General features: G+C 37.6%; 1 protein-coding gene across 2 annotated transcripts in view; it reads right to left on the bottom strand.

Annotated features, from left to right (window-relative positions):
- Positions 1-18432, bottom strand: part of RIMS1 (regulating synaptic membrane exocytosis 1) — an 831266-nt gene that overhangs the window by 352756 nt on the left and 460078 nt on the right. For both annotated transcript variants that reach the window (XM_053710432.1, XM_053710433.1), the window contains 3 exons: positions 4470-4582; positions 2085-2215; positions 1317-1488 (listed from right to left, as the gene is read on the bottom strand). In XM_053710432.1, coding sequence (XP_053566407.1) covers positions 1317-1488; positions 2085-2215; positions 4470-4582 — 416 coding nt within the window. The remainder of the gene's footprint in view (positions 1-1316; positions 1489-2084; positions 2216-4469; positions 4583-18432) is intronic.

Below are 18432 nucleotides of genomic sequence, written 5' to 3'. Positions count from 1 at the left end.
AAAAGCAAGAATGTAAGTTGGTAAACAACCTGGGTTGTTCTTGCTGATTGGTGGATACAGTCACTCACCAATAAACAAGTGCTGTCCAGTTCCTGAACAAAAATTGCCTGGGTCCTTAGATTAGATGCCTTCTTTTTCAAATAAAGATTACAAGAGAACAAAGAAAAATTGATAATAGCAGTAAATTAGAAAGTTGCTTAAAATTGCATGCTCTATCTGAATCCCAAAAGAAAAAAAATTGGGTTCAGTGTCCCTTTAATGAGCCAAAGAAAAGGGATATGTATGCATGTAGCCATTAATCACTAGCTAGTGCCAATGCTTTACCGCTCCTGAGCCTACCTAGGTATGCTTTTCAACAAAGAATTCCAACAGAATGAAGAAAATTTGATAAAACTAGTAAAATTAACATTTTTTAAAATTGTATTGACTGGTTTGCCCAAGGACTTTTTTTGTGAGGGATTAATATTAAAATTTGCAGGCCTTACAAAAAAAGAGGAGTTGGGTCTATAGGGCTAATCTGTACAGGGCGGTTTTCCCTTTAAATATCATGAATAGAAAGTTTCTTGCTTCTGATAAATGTTAAACATTGTGTTGAAACAAAACAGATCCTGCTGCTGCACCCTGCAATATATTGCTAAATGTTTTTTGTGTATAAATGTTTATGTAACCCACAACGATGCCCAGTTCTACAATGCAGCTCACATATCTCTAATTCTGACCATGAGAACCTGAGCTATTGTTTGCAGTCAGCATCTGAGCTCACTAAAAAATATGATGGAAACATCCCTTATCGTATACTTCTTATTTATATCACATCATGTTCCAGTTTGCAGTAGAATTTATGCTGAAGATTCAAAACTATCAAATTCATTATTAACTTTAAATAGGAAGATGCTTTGAATACAAATGTCTGTAGTGTTTTGTTATCATAACTCTGGATGCAGCTACAACTTCATAATGTCAGTTATTGAAACACTTAATTAAGAACCAATTCTAAGGATTTTTAAAGTAATTTGGCTCTGATAATATTTAATTATAAATATATAACAAATGAAATCATTGTTGAATATGACAGAAATTAAGTATAATATTTTTTTTAAAGGGATAAAGCAAAACACTAAATAAACAGCTAAAAGTATAATGCGCAACCTCTTTGAATGATGAAGTTCTAAAAGTCAATTTGGGTCACTGGTCTATTCCTATAAGTGCATAACAATCATTTATACATAATGTGAACAGTGTCAGAATTAAAGAAAGAGATGAGAAGAACAAACAGATCAGTTGGAAAACTTAGTAACTCATTGGGGAGATCATACCTCTCCAAGAAACTCGCTTTCTTCTTCTTGCACTCTGGGCTGATCCCAAACGGTTATTTCTAACATTCTCTCTCTAAAGTCTCTACGACGCACATGGGAATAAGCAAATGTTTGGTTCCATTTTGGTTCAGAGCTTTTCTTCACGGTTTTGGTCCTCCTTTTACTTTTATCGCTGCAATAAACAGGATTTTAAAATCTGTCACATGCTGCCATCTAGCAACCATTAACAAAACTGCAGTTGCAAGAAGCTGATAAGGCTGCACAAAAATCAGGGGGAAATCATTAAGTTAACATAAATGTATGATTATGATATTCTTTTTTTTGCACAGTTACCATATATGGAATATGTATATCATAGTTTAATTAAACAGTTTAAAGGGACATGGAATTCAAAATTATTCATATAGACTGGACAACTCAATTCTCTTCTATGATCAAATTTACCTCTTGCTCTTAGTATTTTCTTTGTTGCAACTTAGCTCATTTCCATGGTAGCATACTCGGGTAGTCTCAGGACACGTGCACATTCTTCAACTACCTCAGTATGCCCACATGGAAAATAACTTTTTAAATAAAGGATGTAACGATTAAAATGAGAAGTAAATTCGATTTTTTTTAATTAAACCTCTATCTGACTGTCATTTTAAATGATACATATGCATACATCCTTTCTCTTATGTTATTCTCTATTATCTTTATTACCAATATTTTTTCCAACATAAAACAAAGCGGTAAATAGTATATAAAAAAGACATTTTGAAATATTACCTTCTATCCGGAAGAAAGTACATTTTAACATAGGCATTTCTTGGGCGTCCATCTGGCCTAGGTGGCAGATCTATTGCCTGTAGCACATTCACTATTAACTGATGCTCTACTTTGTCGTACCACAATTTTACCTGCAATAAAAAACCAATATTTGTTAAATTAATAATAAAAAATAACAAATAATAATGAGGGGAACCTTGGTAATTTAGATAACATGATACCTTCACTACTCTTTTGGGGAAGCAAGATAAGAGTACAACAAAATTGTAAATGTACTGAATGATATGATATTTAAAGGGACAGTCAAGTCCAAAAAAAACTTTTATGATTTAAATAGGGCACGTAATTTTAAACAACTTTCCAATTTACTTTTATCACCAATTTTGCTTTGTTCTCTTGGTATTCTTAGTTGAAAGATAAATCGAGGAGGTTCATATGCTGATTTCTTAGACCTTGAAAGCCGCCTCTAATCTAAATGCATTTGACAGTTTTTCACCACTAGAGGGCGTTAGTTCATGTGTTTTATATAGATAACATTAAGCTCATGCATGTTAAGTTACCTAGGAGTGAGCACTGATTGGCTAAAATGCAAGTCTGTCAAAAGAACTGAAATAAGGGGGCAGTTTGTAGAGGCAGAGATACAAGGTAATTACAGAGGTAAAATGTGTATTATTATAACTGTGTTTGTTATGCAAAACTTGGGAATGGGTAATACAGGGATTATCTATCTTTTTAAACAACAACAATTCTGGTGTTGACTGTCCCTTTAAATTGTACCTATAAATCTGTGAGTATTGAAGATCAAAAACAGGAATCAGTGCTGAATAACTTGTGGGAATTTTATTCCAAAATCAGAATCTTCTGATTCTTTGTAACAATGTTCTTAAATGATTTATGAGAGAAGTAAAACCTAGAAGGGCCCCATTCTCTACAATTCTGTGCATTTAATCTATTCTTCTATATGTCTAGATGCAAACTTAATGCTTTCTTGTATTTCAATGCTGGGTATATTTTCGCATACAAACTCCATATATAATCTTCACAACACATTCATTTAGTTGTGTTATCATTTAACTAGGATAACATAATTTCTACATCCATCGTCTTTAGCCTAGAGCTAATCATAACTAAAGTTGACCATATATCCATACACACACACACCCTTTATTTAGATTATGTTGAATTTTAATAGAGTCATATGTCAATCTGTCTATCCCCTAGAACTATGCATCAGCCAAACTTAAAATTTAGAAAAACAGGAGCATTGATACCCTATGTTTCTTTACATCAGTGATGTGAGCTCTTGGCAACAAGTTCAGAGGAACTAATAATGTGTTTTTTTTATAAATTATTAAATATTTCATATAAGCATACAATGTGGCATTCCAGCTTTTTGATGTAAATATTTTTGATATACTTCACTTTTCTTTTTCAAGATTAAGTAGAACATCTAAAATCGAATTCCTTGCCAAGTTACAGGCCAACATATTCAAGTATTTCAACTGTAAATCTGACTAAACTTATCTTATTATGCAACTTGCAAGAACACGCAGAAACATATAACTATTTCATTAACAATACCCACATGTCACTATTAATTTAAAAACAGCGGATAATTAAATATAGATTTGTCCAAACCTAGGGAAATTTCTCCTTACGGCTTTATTACTATTCCTGTAAAAACACCAGCTTTGCTGCGCCCCTTACACATTGCAAATCATTTAATAAGATACTGCTAACGTAATTAATTTGGGTAATGGCAACAAATAGTACAAATGGATTCACCAGCCTGTAGCCATTGTACTCTTGGCCAATACAATGGTCATTCATAGATTCACCATTCTTGTTTTAGGACTCAGTGCTGACTGTCTGCAGTGAATCATAAGCATTAATTCACAGTAATATTGTATCTTGGCAGCATATTTTGCAGAAAGCACAACCTTAATTCATATTCATGTTGCTAACTACTCTTATTCAACCTGTAGAGCAACAGTATTCCAGCACCTGAGTTCTTCATATATACAGGTGCGCACGCTAAAGGGGTCTTGCCTCACACCCCCAAAAAAATCTAAACATATGCAAAGATAGCAGCACCACCAATAATTTTTTTTTTATTTATTTAGACAAAATTTTTACAAAGACATCATTTCAGGTTAACACCCTTAATATTAAGAGTGTGAACCCGAAACATTGTCTTTGTGGAGATTTTGGCTAAATAAAGAAATACTTTTTATAGGTGGTGCTGATATCTTTGCATATGTTTTTAACCTGTAAGCATGCTGGGGTCAAAAATAGCTTTATACAGGCCGTGAAATTGCAGAGGGATCTATAAGATGTAATATAAGTTATATTTGCAGTAAACAATGGAAACTTTACAATACTTACAGACAGCTGCCCAGGCAAAACCTGAGGTGCATCTTTTAAAGTGCCAGGACTAGTTGGAGAAATAACAGATATTGACGGGCGGTCCATCTTTTGAGATTCAAAAGAACTAGAACCTAACAAATTAAAATGATAGAAAGCAAACAATCATATTCAACAAACTATACAAAATAATCACATTCTACAGTGTTGATTGATTAAATTAACAGTCATGCAATAGTGAAATTTATATCAGTTTTTATAGCTTTCCCTCTGCAGAAGGATGCCATGTTTTAATGTCCCACTTGGCACAGCATCTGAAAATGCATTTATAATAATTATGTATATGGAGAATGTACTTATTTGTCAAATGCTGAAATAAATAAAAAAATTACAATTAAACAGAAAAAACCCTCTGCATTGTAATCAATATAATGAATAATAGAAAACACAAAGAGAGAGCGCCTAATGGTGTAATATCGTCAAGATCAAAAGTGATACAAACAAAAAAGTATCTGCCAAGTGGATACTCACAAAGAGCTTAGCACTCGCAAGTAGTGCATACAGGCGGGCTGACCTTTGTACAGCAGTCAGTACGCTGAATGTGTGGAAGTCATGTCGCATATCTGTTATGATAGAAAAAGAACACAGAAGACCAATGGTGCAATATCGTCTGAATCCAAATGGACACGGCAAAAGGACACAGTTTCAGCAAGATGTATACTCACAATGGAGTTGGCACTCGCAAGTAGTGCATTAGGGCAGGCTGACCTTCATACAGCAGTCAGCACTCTGGTAGTTAGTAGCTGTAGTTGGTAGCTGTAGCTGTTATCGGCTCAGGCTTGTCCTCTGCACACCGGCGTGTGTACTGAATACTCAGCTGTGGTTCAGCTGTTTGCTGAGGGAAGGAAATCCTCTAGGTGTGACGTGAACACACCAAAAAATGCACCTGAGGCTTGTTGCAGGCTCAGAATACACAAGGTGCATACAAATTAATAGGTCACAGAATAGAAACGGGTGACTAAAATGTTTTTTGAAATTGCCAATAAAAAAGGAAGTCAGCGGACAAAATGTTAGGTAAAAATAATTTAAAAAAGATTTATTTAAGAGCTAAAACAACGCGTTTCTCGGCCGATAAAGCTCACTGGCCGTTTCATCAGGTAAGTATATAAGTATAGCGGGAAAATCACATTTAAAAATACATAGGAAGGTCATGATTGGTTGGTACATCCACCAATAGATACCCAAACATTTTGTTACATTTAAAATACAATATTTCGCTGACATCCTAACAAAATACTTTCGTTACATGCAATAACAAGAATGAAAATGGTGTGTACATGGAAACAATGTTATAAATATTGTGTAATTTAAAAGCCGCAGGAGAAACCTTTTGCTCTTTAGCTGGAAAGTACAAAATACTAAGCAGCTCGTTATGATCCTGTCGTAATGTAGGAGATGGTCAAAAAATTGTAGGGACAAATGAGGCCACAAGAACTATAGAAAAGAGACATCAAATTGATAATTCTGATGTTTTAGAATGCATAATAGACTATAAACCCTAATCGAGTCTTAAGTGTCATATACGGGTGTCAGCGACTGTGTCATGAATGACAAAGAAATGGACATAATTAAGTATGTTGACGCTCACTAATTGAGACACAATTTATTTTGTATATATATATAACATATGCATTTGAAATGGTATAATGGGATTCTTGTACCTGCAATATGTGATGCAATATAACTGATACTGTGTACTTTGGAGTAGAAATGGCATGTATTTGGTGTGTTCTATTTTAAACTTCACACTACAGGTAGACTATTTTCTGCCTGTATAGAATATACAGATAATAGAGTAGAACATTTGATAATATTATGTTCATTAATTAAATGCTGCCAAATCCAATTTGAATTCAAACCTGAAGGCCACAGAGTATTCAACTTGTGAATCCAGAAGGTTTCACGTTGTCTTAATTTAATAATTCTATTGTAATCTGTTGAAGGGGGTATATAGTCTATGGGATAAAATTTGAAAATTTCAGGATTGCCCTGATGTTTATTCAGGCAATGTTCTGGTATGCTATGTTTTACCTTTTTCTTTTTGCAATTTTTACAATTGCGTAAATGTTCTCCCCACCTAGTTCTGGCTTTTCTTGAGGTACGACCCACGTATTGGGCCCCACAAATACATTCAAGGACATAAATTACAAAGATAGAACTACAATTTAAGAATTTTTTAATGGGAAAAATTTCCCCAGTTATTTTTGAGGAAAATTTTTTCATACCAGATGGTATGTATTTGCAAGTATTACAGCCTCTTTTCCCACATTTGTAGACTCCTATATGACTAAGAAAATTTGTGTTATTATTGGATTTTTTGTTGGAAAAAATATGTTTGACTTTTTTACTGGGAGCTAGCTTGCTCCTCAGAGTAGGAGCCCTGGTATATACGATTCTGGGAAAACTGTCTACTAAATTTTTCAAGATGGGATCTCTAAGTATTATTGGCCAATGTTTGTTAAGAATCTGTCTAATCCGTTTGTAATTATTATTGTATTGAGTGATGAACAATGGTTTTGCTGAAAAATTATCATTCTCTCTTTTTTTAGGGGTCTTATTTTTGTTGAGTAGAGTGTCCCTATCTAGGAGTCTGGCCTTGTCTCCTCCCTTGTCAGCGTCCCGTATGATAATATTGGGGTTGTCTGCAAGGGAGGAGACTGCCTTCCTTTCACCTTGTAATTTGTAAAAATTCTTTTTTTTTTTTTTTATTCTTTTTTTTCGTCTCCTCGCTTGCAGACAACCCCAATATCATCATACGGGACGCTGACAAGGGAGGAGGAATAGTGATTCAAGATTTTTGTGATTACTTATCAGAGGCCAAACGGATTCTGAATGACAATAACTACTATAGAGTCCTAAAAACAGACCCCACACCTATTTTTCTAAAAGAATATCATATATTGATTGAAAGAGGCTCCAATCTTAATATTTTAAATAAAGATGAAAGAAATTTTCTTAAAGTCAGCAACCCTAGTATGGCACATTATTATCATTTGCCAAAAATCCATAAGGATCAAAAACACCCCCCTGGCCGACCAATTATCGCAGGGATAGATAACTTAACATATAATCTATCTTACTATATTGACCTTTTTTTACAGAAACATGTTGTTGGCCTCAGATCCTATATCAAAGACGGTACGCATTTACTCAATAAAATTAAGGATTTTAAGAACAATGGTGACCTAATATGGATCACCTGTGACGTTAGTTCTCTCTACTCTAACATATCTCACGAATTAGGTTTACAGACAATCTTGCTAAAATTAAATGAAGATCACTATATGCCTCACTTTCAAAAAGAGTATATTATAGAATGTATTAGATTTATTTTACAACACAATTATTTTATGTTTCAGGATTTATTTTATTTGCAAATCAAAGGTACGGCCATGGGCACCAGATTAGCCCCTAGCTTTGCCAACATTTTTATGGGCATTTTTGAGGATATTTACATCTATAATTCCTCTGCTGGGGCGAGTCTGGTGTTCTATGGCCGCTACATTGATGACTTGATCTTTCTATGGAGAGGTGACCTTTCCTCAGCAACATTGTTTGCTGCTTCCCTCAACCAAAATGATTTTGGTTTGTCTTTCACTGCTGATATCAACAAGCAGACAATAGATTTTTTAGATCTCACTTTAAGCTGGGACCAGTCAGGAAATCTTTGCTCAAAAACATTTTTCAAGAAAGTAGACAGCAATAGTTATTTAAACTTCAAAAGTAACCATCATATCAACTGGCTATCAAACATCCCTTTTAGTCAATTCGAGAGAATTAGACGCAATTGTTCATCACTAGAATCCTTTGACTTGCAGAGTAAAATCATCTATCAAAGGTTCCTTGACAAAGGATATCCTAACGACCTTTTGATAACTTGTAGAGACAAGGCCAGACTCCTAGATAGGGACACTCTACTCAACAAAAATAAGACCCCTAAAAAAAGAGAGAATGATAATTTTTCAGCAAAACCATTGTTCATCACTCAATACAATAATAATTACAAACAGATTAGACAGATTCTTAACAAACATTGGCCAATAATACTTAGAGATCCCATCTTGAAAAATTTAGTAGACAGTTTTCCCAGAATCGTATATACCAGGGCTCCTACTCTGAGGAGCAAGCTAGCTCCCAGTAAAAAAGTCAAACATATTTTTTCCAACAAAAAATCCAATAATAACACAAATTTTCTTAGTCATATAGGAGTCTACAAATGTGGGAAAAGAGGCTGTAATACTTGCAAATACATACCATCTGGTATGAAAAAATTTTCCTCAAAAATAACTGGGGAAATTTTTCCCATTAAAAAATTCTTAAATTGTAATTCTATCTTTGTAATTTATGTCCTTGAATGTATTTGTGGGGCCCAATACGTGGGTCGTACCTCAAGAAAAGCCAGAACTAGGTGGGGAGAACATTTACGCAATTGTAAAAATTGCAAAAAGAAAAAGGTAAAACATAGCATACCAGAACATTGCCTGAATAAACATCAGGGCAATCCTGAAATTTTCAAATTTTATCCCATAGACCAGTGTTTTTCAACCAGTGTGCCGTGGCACACTAGTGTGCCGTGAGAGATCCTCAGGTGTGCCACGGCAGACTGACAACAGTGTGACATATTTTTTAAACTTTGCTTGTTTTTTACTCCCAGTGCAGGGGTAGTTTGTAGGAGGCATGGCATAACAGCACAATACATACAGTATGTGTGTGTTTGTGTGTATGTGTATATATATATGCTGTATTAGGCTACAATGTGTGATTTTTTTAAAATTTTGGGATGGTGGTGTGCCACAGGATTTTTTAATGTAAAAAAGTGTGCCACGGCAAAAAAAGGTTAAAAATCACTGCCATAGACTATATACCCCCTTCAACAGATTACAATAGAATTATTAAATTAAGACAACGTGAAACCTTCTGGATTCACAAGTTGAATACTCTGTGGCCTTCAGGTTTGAATTCAAACTTGGATTTGGCAGCATTTAACTAATGAACATAATATTATCAAATTTTCTACTCTATTATCTGTATATTCTATACAGGCAGAAAATAGTCTACCTGTAGTGTGAAGTTTAAAATAGAACACACCACATACATGCCATTTCTACTCCAAAGTACACAGTATCAGTTATATTGCATCACATATTGCAGGTACAAGAATCCCATTATACCATTTCAAATGCATATATTATATATATACAAAATAAATTGTGTCTCAATTAGTGAGCGTCAACATACTTAATTATGTCCATTTCTTTGTCATTCATGACACAGTCGCTGACCCCGTATATGACACTTAAGACTCGATTATGGTTTATAGTCTATTATGCATTCTAAAACAGCAGAATTATCAATTTGATGTCTCTTTTCTATAGTTCTTGTGGCCTAATTTGTCCCTACAATTTTTTGACCATCTCCTACATTACGACAGGATCATAACGAGCTGCTTAGTATTTTGTATTTTCCAGCTAAAGAGCAAAAGGTTTCTCCTGCGGCTTTTAAATTACACAATATTTATAACATTGTTTCCATGTACACACCATTTTCATTCTTGTTATTGCATGTAACGAAAGTATTTTGTTAGGATGTCAGCGAAATATTGTATTTTAAATGTAACAAAATGTTTGGGTATCTATTGGTGGATGTACCAACCAATCATGACCTTCCTATGTATTTTTAAATGTGATTTTCCCGCTATACTTATATACTTACCTGATGAAACGGCCAGTGAGCTTTATCGGCCGAGAAACGCGTTGTTTTAGCTCTTAAATAAATCTTTTTTAAATTATTTTTACCTAACATTTTGTCCGCTGACTTCCTTTTTTATTGGCAATTTCAAAAAACATTTTAGTCACCCGTTTCTATTCTGTGACCTATTAATTTGTATGCACCTTGTGTATTCTGAGCCTGCAACAAGCCTCAGGTGCATTTTTTGGTGTGTTCACGTCACACCTAGAGGATTTCCTTCCCTCAGCAAACAGCTGAACCACAGCTGAGTATTCAGTACACACGCCGGTGTGCAGAGGACAAGCCTGAGCCGATAACAGCTACAGCTACCAACTACAGCTACTAACTACCAGAGTGCTGACTGCTGTATGAAGGTCAGCCTGCCCTAATGCACTACTTGCGAGTGCCAACTCCATTGTGAGTATACATCTTGCTGAAACTGTGTCCTTTTGCCTTGTCCATTTGGATTCAGATGATATTGCACCATTGGTCTTCTGTGTTCTTTTTCTATCATAACAGATATCCGACATGACTTCCACACATTCAGCGTACTGACTGCTGTACAAAGGTCAGCCCGCCTGTATGCACTACTTGCGAGTGCTAAGCTCTTTGTGAGTATCCACTTGGCAGATACTTTTTTGTTTGTATCACTTTTGATCTTGACGATATTACACCATTAGGCGCTCTCTCTTTGTGTTTTCTATTTTTCAGTTCAATCGATTTACCACCGGTTTGGAGTGGAGCAGCCTTCCAGAATTATTGATTTCAACAGTGTTGATTTCACCTATCTATCATTGACTCTGCACTTTATGTGAAATCGTTTGTATTTTTATATATTTTTTATTATTTTTTATATATTTTTTTAATATTTTATTATATTCTATCTATTGTCAATATATGTAATACTGTATCACTTGATTCATACGTATGCACTTATTATTTTTTTTTGGGATGAAGTTTTTGTGAGTACACACCACTATTTATGTGAAGTTACTTATTCATTCAACTAAACACATTCAGTTTCTTAGGTATAGACCTTTAAAAAACATTGTATTTCTTTTCTTTTCTTTTGCGTTTATATTCACTTAGGTGCCAATACCAACACAATATTATTAATTTATGATCACTATTAGATTCATATTTTGAACACGCTTTTTTTGTCACGTTAGCACAGATTTACACGCACATTTTTTGCACATCAGTATAGCGCACCCTATTGTATGATTTTATATTGTACTTTTTTTACTTTAATATAATGAATAAACTATCTGCCATACAGAATGGAATATACAATAAACTCTGGGTGGCAGAATTCATTCTTATAGAGGATTTAGTAACCCTAATGTGGTCTTGTAGACCCTTAAACTTCTGTTACAGTGTAAATAAAGAAAACCATTGTCAAATTAGGAGGCTATTCTGCCAGGCAGTGTTTTGGACACTGGTTGTATTTAGAAGTAAGCCACTTGAAGTCCTTTCAGGGCAGCTCAACTGTCATTATTAAAGGGACACTGTACCCAAAAAATGTATTTCGTGATTCAGATAGAGCATGCAATTTTAAGTAACTTTCTTATTTACTCCTATTATCAAATGTTCTTTATTCTCTTGGTATCTTTATTTAAAATGCAAGAATGTAAGTTTAGATGCCGGCCCATTTTTGGTGAACAACCTAGGTTGTCCTTGCTGATTGGTGGATAAATTCATCCACCAATCAAAAACTGCTGTCCAGAGTGCTGAACCAAGAAAAAAGCTTAGATGCCTTCTTTTTCATATAAAGATAGCAAGAGAACAAAGAAAAATTGATAATAGGAGTAAATTAGAAAGTTGCTTAAAATTGCATGCTCTATCTGAATCACAAAAGAAAATTTTTGGGTACAGTGTCCCTTTAAGTGGCAGACAAGAGTTCAGAACTGTGCACCCTTATCCTCTGCTAGTTGCACTGACTTCCTAATATGACAATAATGATCAACCCAATCGATTAACAAGGCAGCTCGATTAAAAAGAATGATTTTTGTGTACTTTGCAAAAAAATGTCTTCATGATGTTAAGCTCGGCATCATCATTTAGCAATCTTAACATAACCTCAATGAATGAAATGACAGGTAACCTGCCCATACCTACAGTATTAAAGCTATCCTTCTTTGTACAGTGCTGCAAATACATTATAGTCAGTGTCATTTAAATGTCTGCATCTTCATTATCTGTATAAAATGTCAAACAATGTGACAGGAGTGCAAAAGAGTATGTTGTTTTTCTATGAGCCTCTGAACTATACCTTCCCCTTGGGCCAAAAGCTGCCAGTAATCTTCTAGCTCACATAATTTATTAAAGTTAAAGGGTAAAATAAAACAAAAATGATTTTCTATAAATAAAATAGAAATTACATAGATTCACTACATTGGGCTTTGAGTTAGAACGTACAAATGTTCTGATTCATTTTTAAACTGCCATTTGATTAATTTATCTTATAGCATTTTGTATTATGCCTTTTGAAATTTGTATAAAATATGGACATTCACTATATAAATAAATGCAAATGGCAGAAGTATCATGTATAACTAGGTTACAACCACAACATTTTCCGAGGCACCTTATATTGCAGGAGATATGGCATGCAATTTAGCAGCTAAACCCCCTGATTATAAATATAACCCAGCGAAGACCTGTACATTGCGCTCCGCGGAAGAGATTAACCCTTTATCCATAGCTTGCTGTAACTGGGGGTCCTGACACAGCAGAAAATCTCAGCCCATTTACACCTTACTGCTTGGCCCTACAGAGTGGCTTCAGCACTTTAACTCCTCACTGCTAGACCAGACCCACAGCTATCACTCAAGCTGCCCATGGTTTCTGATGGACTGAGGTGCTCACTAGTGGGAGTATTGAATCAGCTAGTTGTTAGAGATAGATAGAGCATCTCAAACTTCCCAGTAACATCCTTTGCTTGAGTGCATGCATACTGTGCATATCGGTTGTATAATAATTGTTGCCTTTTTTAATCAGCTAAAGAAGATTTATACGTCTTGATCCGTATGGGTGTGTACTGTAGCGCTATATGCTTGCCATTAGCCAGTGATTTTTTTTTTTAAATATTGTATTATTGCTTGATTGGCAAACTGTGACACTACAATGGAATAAGACTGGCATTTATTATCATGAATTTGCAAACGTTCTAAAAATCAAGAAAAAGAAAGATGAGAAAAGGTACAGATGAGTATAAAATGTGTTAAGATATTAAAGATGTAGGGATGGCAAATGGTAATATAATAAATATATTCAATAATCAGGTGAGTCTTAATGTGTTATATATTAAATTCCTTTAAAATAAATTGGATTTTACTATATTTGATGCCATCAATTTACACTCACTGAAAACAGTTTGCTTAGCTTGGATTAACAATAAACTAAATAATTTAATTGTAAGGAGAATTACTGGTCAGTCACAGCAATGTATTGCTTAAAAACTTAAAATATGCTTCTTTTCTTCAGATGGAAAGAGTCCACAGCTGCATTCATTACTTTTGAAAATTCAGAACCTGGCTACCAGGAGGAGGCAAAGACACCACAGCCAAAGGCTTAAATACCTCCCCCACTTCTCTCATCCCCCAGTCATTCTGCCAAGGGAACAAGGAACAGCAGAAGAAATATCAGGGTGAAAAGGTGCCAGAAGAACAAAAATAACAGATGCCACACAGAGAAATACGGGCGGGGAGCTGTGGACTCTTTCCATCTGAAGAAAAGAAAATTATCAGCTAAGCATAATTTAAGTTTTTCTTCATAATTCATTACTTTTGGGAAAACAATAGCCAAGCTATAGAGGACACTAATTGCAAAAACGGGGGTTACAAGAGGCGGCCCATTCTGAGGGCACCAGACCTGAAAACCCCTACCCAACAACACCCCACTTTGTCCCGAAGCCGAGAAAAACTTTGGAACACACCCCTTACTAAAGAAAGGGAACAAGCTACATGTATTCTTCCACAAAGAAGAAAAGACACAGAGAAAACATGAATGTTCTTGTAAAGCACGGCTAATCCCCCTTAAGGGACTCAAGGAGCTGCTCATTTTATCAACCTCGAAAGGAGGAAGGCTGAGTAGACCTCGCCAGGGATTGAACTTGCAACCCTCGGTTTGCTACAGTGCAGAGTAGCCACAGTGCTTTAGTATGCTGAGATAGCTGTCCAGCTAGCATAAGGAACTCCATACCATCAGAGGCCCACCAGTCTCATAGAAACAAGGGGAGGCAATGCCCAGACCCCAGAAATACAGAAACCACGGGATAAGGCCGGGAGTCTGAAACAGAGAGGATCTTCCCCTAACACAGTGCAACTGCACTCTAAAAAGCAACTGAAGACGAAGCTCCCCAAGTCGCAAAAAGGTAGCTCAGAATACCGAAATATTCAGAAGCGAAACCTCGTGCAGCAAGCTCAGATAGGTCTGACGAACAACACCTAATGCGAAAACACTGCACGCTAGTCATGTAAAAATGACTCTGAAACTGAAATACTTGTAGGGCAAGCAGAAAGCAGCTGAAAATAGAATCCTTCAGATTGCTAAGTATCCACTAACAAGTGGATAATGTTGCAGACTATCTAAGAGCTGTCAGTCCTTCCCACAAACCTTGAACATGGAGAAAGGAAAAACCTCAAGAGGCTTACCGTACCTCGAATGCTCAGAGGATGAATTTAGCAGAGCAACAGATCTCAGATCCTGCTCCAACACTGGACCAGCCCAAGCAACAGACATGTCTGATAGACAGGGGGGACAGAAAGACCCCAACCACAAGCCCTCAAGGAATAGAAAGAAAAAGGGGGGGACTCACCCACCCCAACAGAGCTTGGGTGCCAATCCAATCTGCTCCTCCAAAATAAGGCACTCCCAAGAAAAAAACCCTGGGACCTGGAACAGAGAAAAGTGCAATAGATCCATAGGAAGACCTGTCACAACTCTCTTAGACAGTCTCTACATACAGAGATCAAATTCCAACAGGTGTAACAGAGCCCACAGAGCAGCAGATGCTGCCCTTTACAGAAATAAGCCACCTGATTCAACCTCCTACACACAGGGCAGGACAAGACCATCCAGAGAGAGGAAACTCCAGCTCATAAGGAAGACAAACTATCCCCTCAAAATGGAAGGGCACAGATAAGAACAGCGTACATGTCCACAAGACATGAAGCCATAGGATATTCAAAACATGGACTGAATGAAAAAATCATCCAGACACAATAATTTAAGTTTTTCTTCATAATTCATTACTTTTATGAAAACAATAGCCAAGCTATAGAGGACACTGAATGCAAAAACGGGGGGTACAAGAGGCGGCCCATTCTGAGGGCACCAGACCTGAAAACCCCTACCCAACAACATCCTGCTTTGTCCCGAAGCCGAGAACAACTTTGGAACACACCCCTTACTAAAGAAAGGGAACAAGCTACATGTATTCTTCCACAAAGAAGAAAAGACACAGAGAAAACATGAATGTTCTTGTTAAAGTGCAGCTAATCCACCTTAAGAGACTCAAGGAGCTGCTCATTTTATCAACCTCGAAAGGAGGAAGGCTGAGTAGACCTCGCCGGGGATTGAACTTGAAACCCTTGGTTTGCTACAGTGCAGAGTAGCCACAGTGCTTTAGTATGCTGAGCTAGCTGTCCAACTAGCATAAGGAACTCCATACCAACAGAGTCCCACCAGTCTCATAGAAACATGGGGAGGCAATGCCCAGATCCCAAAAATACAGAAACAACGGGATAAGGCCGGGAGTCTGAAACAGAGAGGATCTTCCCCTAACACAGTGCAACTGCACTCTAAAAAGCAACTGAAGACGAAGGTCCCCAAGTCGCAAAAAGGTAGCTCAGAATACCGAAATATTCAGAAGTGAAACCTTGTGCAGCAAACTCAGATAGGTCTGACAAACAACACCTAAGGCAAAAACCCTGCACGCTAGTCATGTAAAAATGACTCTGAAACTGAAATACCTGTAGGGCAAGCAGAAAGCAGCTGAAAATAGAATCCTTCAGATTGCTAAGTATCCACTAACCAGCGGATAATGTTGCAGACTATCTAAGAGCCGCCAGTCCTTCCCACAAACATTGAACATAAAGAAAGGAGAAACCTCAAGAGGCTTACTGTACCTCGAATGCTCAGAGGACGAATTTAGCAGAGCAACAGATCTCAGATCCTGCTCCAACACTGGACCAGCCCAAGCGACAGACATGTCTGATAGACAGGGGGGACAGAAAGACCAAAACCACAATCCCTGAAGGAATAGAAAGAAAAAGGGGGGACTCACCCACCCCAGCAGAGCTTGGGTGCCAACCCAATCTGCTCCTCCAAAATAAGGCACTCCCAAGAAAAAACCCCTGGGACCTGGAACAGAGAAAAGTGCAATAGATCCATAGGAAGACCTGTCACAACTCTCTTAGACAGTCTCTACATAGAGAGATCAAATTCCAACAGGTGTAACAGAGCCCACGGAGCAGCAGATGCTGCCGTTTACAGAAATAAGCCACCTGATTCAACCTCCTACACACAGGGCAGGACAAGACCATCCAGAGAGAGGAAACTCCAGCTCACAAGGAAGACAGACTATCCCCTCAAAAGGGAAGGGCACAGATAAGAACAGCGTACATGTCCACAAGACATGAAGCCATAGAATAATCAAAACATGGACTGAATGAAAAAATCATTCAGACACCACTGTTGACCCAATAGAGAAAAAAACTCCCCTTAAAGAGTAGCACACTCCGTCCGAAGGACAAGTCAGGCCTTAATGTTTATAACCAGTACCGGTAGGTGGATGTGAACTTTGGCCTTCCAGCTTGCAAAACAAAAGAGCTAGGCCCTATGTCACATAGGATCCCTGAAAAAACTGGGTCGTCCAGAACCAGTCCACAGGATCATAAGTCTCCAGACATCCCAGAAGGATCAAAGACAAGAACCCTGGACCCGGGGACCCAGAATCATCCTAGAACGAACGACCACCCCAGGGCACACAAGATTAGACTCACAGGGGATGAGAAGAGAGCCAGGAAACCCGGAGAACGGGTACAGGACTCTCTAGTAATTCCCAGCCCAAGGGAAGAGAACACCCTTAGCCGGAGGTCAACACCCCCCCAACAAGGTGCTAGGCCGCAACAAAGTCACGCAATTTCTCTAGAGCCCAAAGGCCCCAAGGGCAACACTAAGGGAAATGAGAACAAGAACAGAGTCACCCGAAAGAGAGTAGAAAGAAAGGCTAGTCTCCATAATTTTTTCAGATTAACGTTCCAGAGGACCACATCCAAGGGAGACGAATCCAAAGCAATCAGGACCAGCCTGAAACCAAGGGCCCCAGCACTGTCAAGGCCACATAGAGTCTCCCCTGAGATGGAGGGATAAAGGTCAGACAGACTTTTGTAAACAGTCCGACCACAAAATCGCGAGTATCAATCCCAGAGAAGAAAGTTCCAGAACATGAGCTTTAGACCAAATAAAAATCATCCTCACCGGATGAAAATAAAAGATAAGGCAACCTGTAGGTTATTTCCCAGGAAGAACGGACAGACCCGCAGGATCAGCCCAACAGGGGTCCAAGACTTCAAAGCTCAGAACTGGAAAAATATACACAAATAACAGACTAAAAAATGATTACTTCATCCCCTTATTATGTCTATGCATGAAAGCCAGTCAAATATTAAGACTGAGAATCCCCCGACCCATTAAGAGTGGGATCCTCCAGCAACGCCAAAAACGTGCCTTAATAGAACACAAAGGCATGCCAGTCTATAACGAAAGGCACAACATACCTCCGCCGGGACAAAAGAAAACACCGGCCCCGAAGTAGCTTCCCCGGAGGGCTGAATTGGACCAGGCGATCCCATGCCTGACGAGCCCTGGTTAACGGAACATGGACAATATCGTAAGCATACTCCCGGGAGGTGCAGATGCGCCAGCATCAAAGATATGGCCATGCAGAACCGTGTCGTAACCTCCAGTTGGAACAGGCCACACTACCTAGAAGGATAAGTAGCATTTGGGTTACCTGCATATGTAGTAAGAGTTGGTGGTAGGGAACTCGTCTTGTGAGAAATATAATCCGCAGAGATGGATGGCTCAGTGGGCACCTGATTCCCCGATCCCGAGGAACAGAGCACTCTAAAACGGCATTCGGAACATAACTGATGGGCATGTATCAGCAGGGCCAATTCATATTCTTCGC

Source organism: Bombina bombina, chromosome 4, assembly GCF_027579735.1.
Source record: "Bombina bombina isolate aBomBom1 chromosome 4, aBomBom1.pri, whole genome shotgun sequence".
NCBI classification, from domain to species: Eukaryota; Metazoa; Chordata; class Amphibia; order Anura; family Bombinatoridae; genus Bombina; species Bombina bombina.
Note: the sequence above shows the minus strand (reverse complement) of the source record. Positions and strands in the feature narration are given on the sequence as shown.